Source organism: Chenopodium album, chromosome 15 (assembly GCF_948465745.1).
Source record: "Chenopodium album chromosome 15, dcCheAlbu1.1, whole genome shotgun sequence".
NCBI classification, from domain to species: domain Eukaryota; kingdom Viridiplantae; phylum Streptophyta; class Magnoliopsida; order Caryophyllales; family Amaranthaceae; genus Chenopodium; species Chenopodium album.
The window spans coordinates 8643009-8654519 of record NC_137848.1 but is presented as its reverse complement, the minus strand read 5'-3'; the positions used below and the strand labels follow the sequence as shown (position 1 = coordinate 8654519).

Sequence of the window (11511 nt, the reverse complement as noted above, 5' to 3'; positions counted from 1 at the left end):
TTATTATTATTATTATTATTATTATTATTATTATTATTATAGTGAGTTACTTATTGATTTTTAAACTATTTCAATCATATACAACTTTAATTTACGCAAAATTAATTTTTTTTGGTTAAATTCGTGCATCGCACGGGCACTAATCTAGTATCTTTCTCCAAATGTGTGTCATAAAGTTGTGTTGCAGCCTTGCAGGTAAAAGATAGCGAGAAAGTATATATATACAAGTTATCAAATTGGTTCTTTTGTGAGAAGAGTATGCTAATATTTTCCTTTCATACTCCGTAGTTTCTTACTCTGTATATTATTAAAAAATAAATTATATGAGTATATATTTATTTGGAGAATAACTAACACCATTAACATAATAAAATACTACACATCTAGGGCCTGTTCTGATTTTTCGAATTGAACTGAATTGATTGGAGTTGAACTGAATTGAATAGAGCTGAAATGAATATTTTATGAGAGAAGGAAATTAGGAACTGAACTGAACTGAAATTAAGGTAAAGAGAACAGACCAGTTATGAGATTTGAACCTACTACCTCTTAGTCTACTGCACTTAAATGTTTTCAACTTTTCATAATAACATACTATTGTTACAATATGTTAAATGATACTACTTCAACAAAAGGTCCTATGGTCTAGTGGTCAGGACATTGGACTCTGAATCCAGTAACCCGAGTTCAAATCTCGGTAGGACCTTAAATTAAACATTTTTGGAGTTTTACTTTTTAACAGCATTATACGTTTATAGTGTACTACAACATATTTACATTTTGAATTATTGGTTTGGTTCGCTATCGAAAGCTATTTTTCGTAATTCCATTGATGCTCTTAATAACCTTAAACTGTATGCTACAACACGAGAAATTATTGAGAAGGCAAGAGAGATTTAGTCGGGGGAGCTTAGGGATTAGTTGATTAAACAAAGGTTTGATTAGCCTCATAGTCATATACAGCATAAGAAAGAATAAAACTCTAAAACATCATAATTTTCTTTTATCCCTACCTTATAAAAAGTATGAAATTGCTCTTATGAATAGTGCACAAACCATTATACCCCTCAAAATGTTTGTTTACCTTCTTACCCACATGTGTAATTTTGTAATTTCTTAAGACTCATCAATAAATTAGAAATTAAATGGAGAATGAAATAATAAAGTTTAAAATTTTCTACATTTAATTGGGAGGGAGGGGGGTTTATGGTTTAATTATATGACAACATTAGTCACTGGACAACGAAAGGTTGTTGCTTTTATGTGGATGTTTTTTTTCTTTATTTTGTGAAGGTCAAAATTAATGACTTACACATAATTGTGTTTAAAGGACATTGAGACTAATGAAATATATATATGATTGTACCAAAGTAGATGTACTAGGAAGAAAGGAAACCAAATTGACTACGGTAAAAAGGGGAAGAAAGCAATAAAAGATTCAAGGGAATTATGGGGATGTATAGAGCTTATTTTACCGCAAAACCAAATTGTTAGAAGCATTATTTTGTCCGTCATTTTCTGATTAAATTATCTGTTAATTATTGAACATTGTGAAATCACGTGTATTTGAATACTATTATATATTAATGCCACTACTATGTATTGTGATGCACCCTATACTGCTATATGTTGTACATTGTTGTTTCCAATTAGGCCAATGAGCGCAAAAGATATATTAGTATCATAAATTCTTATATAAAGAGTTAGCACGTTGTTTTTTTTGTCACTACTTAAATAAGGGGTACAACCTATTGTATTAGATTTCCCATAATATCCTACAACATTGAAGACAAGAGCCCTCAGCAGCGGACGATTAACTCCATGTGAAGTGCAAACACAAGCCAAGGAAAAATAAGGCTAAGGAATGGAGAGATATTTCTTTATCAATCCATTAAGTCCATGTCAAGTGCAAACACAAGCCAAGAAAAACTAAGCCGAAAGGGCTGACCATCCTGCCGTAGTAATCTGAAGTATGCCAGCCATGGCAAATGATTTATACCTCACCTTGGGTTGCAGACAAATTATGTTGCGGTTTTGTAACAGAACTAGCATATGACAATTATAGGGGGGAAGATAAATCAAGTATCTATCATCCAATCAACAACATAAGCCAATCTGCCCGAGGAGGATTCAACCAGTCTATCTAATAACAGACCTGTAGTTAGCAAAGCAGCAGCAGATAGCATATGGACCAAGAGAAACAGAAAGTTCTCATTACAATGTCTAGGTCTCAACTAGTTAGGCCACTTCATTCTTTAGTTGTACCACTTCTGAATTTGATCGAAATATTTCTTTTTTGGTAGTGTCCTAGAACCTCCTCTTTACTACTCCAGCTTTTAACTTAGTACTTGTATAAGTTGGCATAGACCTACTATAATTCATCCGGTAACTACTATCGACTTAAACTATGCAACATGAAATTACATACTCTAGCAAAAAAAAATACAGGTATCACTTCTTTATGATTGTGAATTTGTGATGGTACCTACAGAAACATTACCAGTGTTCTTTCAAAAGCTGATGAGACTGGTGCATTGTGCAAAACATTACCAATGGTAAATGATGTTAGACTTTCTGATATTTAGGACCTAAGACTTAGATTAAGAGGCAGGCTTCATTGACAATAATAATACTTCTAGTGAATAAGTGGAAATTGGAACAGCTTTGAAAATGCTACTTTCTACAAAACATAGGAGCTCCTTTATATTACTCAATTGACAAATTTTAGCATAACTTTGACAAACTACAGGACAGAAAATTTCATTGTTTACCAATCATAGCCTTGTCTAGAGAAGTATCATAGAAGCTCAGGGTATGTGTGAGGAACTGAGGATATTAATTTTGAAAATCAGTCCTATATTCCTTTACAATGTGATATACAGACAAAATTCATAACTTGTAATAACCTGCACAATCGTTGTCAAAGCCAAGTCTCGGATGCTATATGCCTGATGATCCAACCACTAAGATGATCCCAAGAGGTTTTGAACCTCACTCTGCAACAGAGAATTTAGAGGGGGATACAGAAATCAGACAAAACTAAAACATGAAGCTTTGCAAAGGACTTTTAACATTATAATACATCAAGAAAGTACTGAATCGAACCTCGATTTGTAGGGGGGAGGTCACAGGAGCATATCTCTCAACAACGCTTCCTTGTCTGTCCACCAAAAATTTTGCAAAGTTCCATTTGATCTCATCTACTATTACTCCGGACTTCTTTGATTTTAAAAACTTGTAAAGTGGTGCTGCATTCTTCCCATTGACATCTATCTGTGGAGTTTCACATAAGCATCTTGTAAGTTGTGTATACTCCATGGAGTTGTTAAGATTCACAAGATAGCAAAATGAAACGCAACTTAAGGCCTTAAGGAGTGGGGGAGGATGAGAACTAAACAATGTGTTTCTACTCTCCAAGAGTAATAGAGATCAAAGTCATTAAACCAAGGACAAAAATTTGCATCAAGTGCTCATCTAGGCTTGGAGATAAGTATTTACATGTTTCTTTTTTTTTTTCTTTTTTCTTTTTTTTTTTTTATTTTACAGTTTCCAGATCACCCAGAGGACATTAATCAAGTTCATTTACCAATATACGAACGGCAAACACTTTTTAAGAAAGGTGCATTCTTATGGTAGCAATACAATCTTGCATTCAAAATGGTGCCAAATTGACATCATAAGACAATTTTCAATCAGCATATAGCCATATAATACTTGAGCTATAGCATGAAGTCTCAGCAGGCATTGTTACGCTTAAGCAGCAATTTTCATTCTAGTAAATCTTGAGTAATGACCCAAAAGAGATCTATCTTTCAACTGTCACTAATTTTAGATGCAGGTAAACATATGATAGAAAATAAGGAAACAATCAACTAAAACAAGATGAGAGGTAAGTATGGCATCATTTTTAAATCTGAGAACCTCCTATGCAAAAAAAATATTCCTGAATTTACTAAATTCCAATATATTCACTAGAAGCAAATTCTTGTAAAACATGGTTAGACTGGTTCAAATCCATACAATAGTTAAACAAAAAGTAATAAAATTTACAATAAAAAACAAGGGGTAAAATGTTAGGTTGCAGTGATTTAGTCATTAAAAAAAAACCTCTTGAACATTAAATCATTACCAAAAAAAAAAAAAAAAAAAAAACTTGAGAAAAGGGGGGTTAAAATTAACCATTTGACAGGATAAAAAAGAGAGAGACAAGTGTAAGATCTAACTAATAGATACTCCGTATTAAGAAAGTATAATATGATTTAAAAATATCTAAGTTTATCTTTTTACATCAGCATATTCACTACTCTGTAGTAAGTTCTTATTTCAATGCTTTCCAAGAATTCCAACTATGTGGGATATATTACCTTCTGAAATAAAGGGAATTCTGCTTTAAAAGAAGAGCAGACAGCTTCATTGATTTCTTCATTACTTCCTGGTTCTTGCCATCCAAACTGATTACATGGGAAGGCTAAAATTTCAAACCCTATCACAAAGATGACAGCCAAATCAACGTACAATTTAACCATTAGACGCTGCAAGCAAAACCTTTCAAAAACTGTAGAAGAGAAAACAAACCTTGGTCCTTGTACTTCTTATACAAAATGTTCAATTCATGGTAGTTTGACTTTGTTAAACCGCTGCAAATGAAAACAAAGATCTCATATAAGCAAAATGCCAAAAGGAAAGGACTGAGTGAGAAAAAAAAAAAAAAACTGAAGTATTCTTAGCACTCTAATCAAAAGACTTAAATTTTGTCATGTTGAGCAGAACCATGAGGATCAAGAGGATTTAGCCAAAATTGTACTTCTTACAAGAACACTTTTCCAACGTTGGAAATGCCAATAGATTGGGAGCAACAAACCAGGTTGTATGTTGTGCCGGGCCTGTTCCTAATGCAATTACTGCGCAACTTGCTTGCAATTAGGTCTCTCTCATAACAGGTGACTCGTTTGGGAGCCTTAGCTCTTGGTAGAGTCTCCTAAATATGGGGGATCACATCCAATTAACGAGGAAAGAAATACACTGCTAATTTTCTATATCCAGTAGATCTCAACCATTTCAATGCAATTAGTTGAACGCCTGTAAAACATAAGAGTTACAGTTTTACTTGCAAAGCCAGATCAAATTTGTGATTGCAAGGTTTTCAGTGTGCCATTAATCAACTAACCAAGGGTTTTATCTTGTTTCTCAAGGCACCAAACCTTCCGTGTTAGTTTGTGAATCAAGGAGAATCTTATGACCACATTCAACATATATTGAAATTGTTAATTGAATTGTATCACATAACACTTCAGTATAAGACCCTTACTTTTACCCAAATTAATATCTCATAGAGCATTAACATGTCTCACACTTGGCTTTATAAGACTAAAGCAATACATACATTGCCTAACTTATGCTCCATAAAGATTGGTAGTTTCCCTCAGCAATTAACAGCTTTAAAAAAAAAAAAAAAACAACAACAAAGAAATTATTACATTATGTACATCAAACCACAATTGTTTTTGAACCTCACAATTCCTGATTTTCTAACAAAGTAACTTGAAGCTAGACTTGATGATAAAGTGGGATTCTTTTGATTGTTCCCATAGAAAAAGATTTCAGCCTTGACCAGGATATATTATAGGCAAAGCAATTGGGACCTCGTCAGCTTAAATTGGGTCTCATCTCACGTTTCATACTTATGCAGTTATGCACTTACCCAATAATTTTACCACTGTAGATTGATTCAATGGTTCCTAGCACTAAATTCCTGGTTTTTGGGAAATATGTGAATTCATACCAATTTGGTTTGGTCTAAACATAAGCATTTAATTTGAACATGCAAATGTACCAAATAGAGATAAAGCATTTCATAGTTTACTTATCTCTTTACTTGAGAGAAATGGTTTGGCAATGGAATATGCAAAAGACTTTCACTTAAGTATCCCATATTTAAGCAACTCAAGGATTTATAAAAAACATATGCGGAGTATGATCTACAATTTTGTATTTTGGATTGACCATGCCGTTCTGGGAACCAAACTTGGAAGACAACATATGATACTCCTATATCTCGGTATTTTTTCCTAGAAGGATGATTTAATAAGATGGCTATACAATCAAATGATCAAATCTGACAAGTGTCAAATTAAAATCCAAATCTCTTTTCCCAAATTTCTAGGAAAAGTATAAACACTTGTTAGTGGGTTGCAAGATGTGTCATCAAGATGATCAATGGGCAAGCAAGTCTGCAGTGATAGTTCTACGGAATTTCAAGAGGAGAAAAGGTACATGGTAAAGCTAGATGAACTAGGACGAAGATATCAGACAAGACTTAAAGAAGAGTCCATTGCACTTGCCGCCCATTATGGTTCATGTCCCCAAGCCCATCACTTACCCTATAGCAACATCACTAATGATGAACTTTGAAAACTGATGAGAATGATGCATATATGAATGCGGAGAAACACAAATTGAAGTAATGAACAGAAGGATATAGAGGATTGTATATACCATTGAGAAGCGACATTGACAATCAGAAGAACCTTCCCCTTGTAAGTACTCAAACTTACATTTTTACCATTGATATCCTGTTAATCCACAAAAAAATCAATATCGACAATAAAATACTAGTTTTGACAAACTACATCCGCATACAGTAAAAAATATTGGAATCCAACTTAGTTGTTTTGAATATTTCATTATAAGAAACATTATCCTCCATAATCAAAATCAACCTACTAAGTTTATCCCAATAATCAACATCAATATCTAATGTTACATTTTCATCTCACAAAACGCAGCATCAAAATCAAATGATCAAGGCCACAATATCAGATAGTTTCTAATATGACATATTGTGATCAAATAATCATCCTCAAAACACAACCATAATGCTGCTTGACATCTAATGTATTTGATTATTTTCATAAAAAAAAAAAAAAAAAAAAAAAAAAAAAAAAAAAAGCCAATAATCACAACTACCATTTTGTAATCAACCGCGACAAATAATGTCAAACTAACAAACAATTCTTCTATTCCCAAAATTTGAACTTAAAACAAATATGAAACATACACTTAATCAAAAACTTTAAAAACAGTTGGGATTTTAAACTTCAGCACTGCAATTCACACACTTACAACATAAACATAAAAAGGGGACAAATCATAATTGTAGTTGATAAATAATTAGCAAAAAAATTGAACCCAAAGTTCAAATTAATTAGATTGGCAATTGATAATTACCTTGACAGTGAAATCATAAATAGAATTGGGTAATTCTTCAGGTGATTGTTGAGAAGATAGAGATGGGTAGATGTAAAAAAGAGTAACAGCAAAACCGAGAAAGAGGAGAGAGACCAAGTGGGTTAATTTCCCAAAAGCCATCACTTGAACTTAGAGATATGAACTTTGGTTTCTCTCTCCTCTTCTTTGATCTGGGTAGTACAAGACTGGGTAGTTGGGCACATTGAATGATCCCCAACAATCTTCCTTGGCTTTGTTGTTCATTCTTGACAAACATAACGATGTTCCTATAGGGGATGAGGGTCGGTCATAGCAGGGGTGTAAATGAGTCGAGAATAGGGGTGCTAATTGAGTTGAGCAGTTTGCGAGCAACTCGTACTCGATTCGGTCAATGTTCGGCCAAAACTCGACTCGAGTTAGCTCAACTCGAATTCGACTCGACTCGAGATGTTAACTAGCACGAGTTGAGCAAACTCTAACTCGACTTGATAAGCTCATGAGCAACTCGATAATTTATTATTAATATAGAATTTGCAAACAAAATTACTATCTTTAAACAAATTTGATACTTATTAAGCCTTAATATATATCATAAAAAAAAGAAAGAGTAAATTTTTAATAATATCTATATATATAATAAGGAAAACAATATAAATTGAACAAAAAATAAATAAAGGCATATAATAATAGAAGGACCAAAATTTTAACGAGCAGATTGTGAGCTACTCGACTCGACTCGAAACTTTAGTCGAACAGGTTTTATTTGCTCGAAACTTTAGCGAACATGAGTTGAGCACATGTAAAAAGTTTTCTAGTTGAGTCGAGCACCCCTTAGCTCGTGATCGACTCGCTCGATAAACACCCCTAGTTGAGAACTTGAGATTTTAATAAACAACTCGAATTCGAGGCTATACTCGTTTATGTTTGTTTGTCAAATGAATTAGCCGAGGTTGAATGGATGTTTAATCTTGAAATAAACAAACTTGAATAAATCGTATAATACTATGTAGTGGTCTATTAATGTTCATGAATAAACTCGTTTATAATATACTTCGAATGAAGTATGATTATACTTCTAGATTGATAAAAGTTGTTCTCTTATTTATAATTATTAACTTTGATTAGTTGCTTTCTTTTTAATTATGATGATTTTTTTTAAGATTAAAAGTTATAAAAAAAAATTAAATATAATAATAATAAATCATTGTTGAAACTAGCTAAGTTAATACACATGTTGTCCATATGAAAATTATGATGTAAGGACGATCAAGTCTGAACAAAATGTTGACCTTGGTTGTTGGGTCACCAATGTTTGATAAATACCCGTACGAATAGGTCAAAAGGTTTTGTGTGAGACCGGATTCACGTGAGACCGGGCTCAATGACAAAAGGCCAACAAAAAGGCGCGGGCAAATTAAATCCGATCGCGAGGCCCGTGACACCAACTCTGCCTTAGTACTGCTTCTTCCTCCATTTTCTTGGATTGTTTTTCGTTGTTGTTGATACTCCGAAGAAGAAGGTTGAGCTTTGAAGATCGGCTTTCGAGTCTAGATCGAGAAACTACCGATCTTTGATACTTCGACCTTTCTCTCTCCTACAACAACCAAAAATGAAGTTATAGGAGAGAGAAAATCGGATAAAAAAATCTGGTATCACTAGAAACCAGAACAACTATGGTGCGTGGAAAAATTAATAATATTCAGAAAATTAAAAGAAATTTTCTTATCAATGCCAAGTAGTGTCGGTTAAGAATAAGTAGTCTCCATTTCGTATTGCTTTGTGTAAAGGTGTTGCACCTTCAGAATCTTGAAGATTGATTAGATTTTGTGCGATTAATCTGTAGAAAGTCTTCATACCCTCACTCAACTTTTTGGCGTAAGTTTACATAAACAAAAGTCAGAGTTTGTTTGTTGATGAAGATGATGAGGTCGGGAAACATTAACAGCTTAATATCAAACAACAATAAGTCTCATACTTGACCAATATAACCTATTATCAAACAAAATAAGTCTAATACCTGACTAATATAACCTATTATCAAACAAAATAAGTCTAATACCTGATCAATATAACTTATTATAAAATAAAATAAATCTAATACCTGACTAATATAACTTATTATCAAACAAAATAAATCTAATACCTGAATAATACAAACTATTATCAATCAAAATAAATCTAATACCTGACTATACTAACCTATTACCTACCAAAAAAAAAACTTAATATCTGATCAAACTAACTTATTATCAAATTAATGAAAAATAATCTATTGCTAATAAAAATAATCTAATATCAAACATTTATAATATTAAAACTGACAGAAATAATATAATATCGAACTTTTATAATATATGACACTAATAATCTAATATCTGACAATAATATTCTAATACATGACACTAATATTCTTATACATGACACTAGTATTTTAATATCTGACAATTATATTCCAATACATGACACTAATATTCTTATACCTAACAATAATATTCGTATACATGACACTAATATTTTAAAATCTGACAATAATATTCTTATACATGACCCTAATATTTTAATATCTGACAATAATATTCTAATACATGACGCTAATATTCTTATACCTCACAATAATATTCTTATACATGACACTAATATTTTAATATCTGACAATAATATTCTAATACATGACACTAATATTCTTATACCTCACAATAATATTCTTATACATGAAACTAATATTTTAATATCTGACAATAATATTCTAATACATGACGCTAATATTCCTAACACCTAACCATACTAATCTATTACTAAACAAAAGATTCCTAACACCTGACCATACTAATTTATTACCAAACAAAATAAACCTAATATCTGACTATAATAACCTAATATCTGACATTAATAATCTAATATCTGATATTACAAGTACTAATAGCTGGTCGTGTAAAATAATCTAAAACCAAACACTTATATTCCTATATCTAACAAAAATGCTCTAATATCTATAATATTATGTCTAACAAAATAATAGGTACACAAGAATTGACAAAATCAATTACAAAATCAAGGAGCTTAATATGGTCTCTAATGGCACAAGAAGCAGCCCTTTTATTGAAACCCATTTCGATCTCTTAAACTAATCTTCATTATCTTCGTTAAATGAATTTTGTTGAATAACACCAAAGATGTATTATGTTGAATAATTTCATCAGTTGATGAGAATGAAAAACATAGAACTCTTCAAATAAAGATCTTAAAAGGAAAGAAACACATAAGATGAATTCTATTGAATAAATCGAAGAAGATGAAGGTGAGAAATACGACGACATATTGGAGTAGTAGTACTGGTGAGACAACAACTGTTCTCGCCGCTGACTGCCGGCGATTGTCATCGACGTCATTTTGTGTGTAGTGTTAGATTTTCGGGCCGTGCGCGGGCCGGTTAATAAAATGGACTCACTTGAGTCCATTCTACGCAATATTTTTCGTGAATAGGTAGTGTATTCGGATCACCTTAGCTCATTCACACACCTTATACATAGCATATTGATCGGTATAGGAGACTTTATTGTGTCAATACTTGAACTCTCTTGAATTTAAGAGTTTGTTGCAATGAATTTTTTCCAAATCAATAATATGCAATGATTTCGTATAATAATTTCCAAATCAATATATATATTAGTGTATTATGTTATACTTATCAATTTGCTCTTCACATTTTTTCAAAGTCATTGTTTTGCCACTATATCTAAAGTCATAGGTAAACTTTTTATATGAGTAGCTTTTGGCTTTTGGCATCACCACTATTACAAAGCTAATTTGATGTAAATTATTGCATTAGAATTGTATTTAACCTATAAATCTACCTCTTTACTTAAATGAAAAAAAAATAAAAATTCAAATTTTGGTAGAGCCGGTGCCACCTAGGCCCCATTATAAACCTGCTAATGCATCCGACCAAAATAACAACTAGCCAATCCAGCCAAATTGAACAACTAACAATCAACAACCTATTGCTAAACAAAGCCTTAAAATTCACTAATAGTTATTAGGGTTTGAGTGAAGAAATGATAGGATTAGAGGAGACGCAAGGTGGCTAATAACTATTTATATTAGATAAAAATAAATAAACTTGATAGGATTTTTTTATCACAAACTTTCAAATGTAACTAGCCACATGGTGTGACCATCTTTTCGTGGGGTTACTCCATTAATGTTATACAAAGAATGAGTTAGTAATATAAGGAATGCTATGTTAGTGTTGTATGGGTTAATTTATTATTTAAGGGTTATTCA

At 32.1% G+C, this 11511-nt stretch overlaps 1 protein-coding gene and 1 non-coding gene across 2 annotated transcripts; one reads left to right on the top strand and one right to left on the bottom strand.

Annotated features, from left to right (window-relative positions):
• The first annotated feature begins 634 nt into the window (after positions 1–634).
• On the top strand, positions 635–706 carry TRNAQ-CUG (transfer RNA glutamine (anticodon CUG)). The gene has a single exon. It is a non-coding gene; the product is annotated as a tRNA-Gln (tRNA).
• Positions 707–2748: 2042 nt separating this feature from the next.
• LOC145581810 (putative glutathione peroxidase 2) lies at positions 2749–7465 on the bottom strand. The gene is made up of 6 exons (XM_081638838.1): positions 7228–7465; positions 6496–6572; positions 4576–4637; positions 4365–4483; positions 3106–3273; positions 2749–2996 (listed from the first exon to the last, which is right to left on the bottom strand). The coding sequence occupies exons 1-6, from the start codon at positions 7366–7368 to the stop codon at positions 2964–2966; spliced, it is 600 nt and encodes a 199-aa protein (XP_081494964.1). The 5' UTR covers positions 7369–7465; the 3' UTR covers positions 2749–2963.
• Positions 7466–11511: the final 4046 nt, after the last annotated feature.

Coding starts and splice junctions, on each gene's coding strand:
- LOC145581810 (XM_081638838.1), bottom strand. CDS start 7,368: ATGGCTTTTGGGAAATTAACCCACTTGGTCTCTCTCCTCTTTCTCGGT. Junction 6,573..7,227: donor TTTATGATTTCACTGTCAAG/GTAATTATCAAT, acceptor GTGGATTAACAG/GATATCAATGGTAAAAATGT. Junction 2,997..3,105: donor CCTCCCCCCTACAAATCGAG/GTTCGATTCAGT, acceptor TCTCTGTTGCAG/AGTGAGGTTCAAAACCTCTT.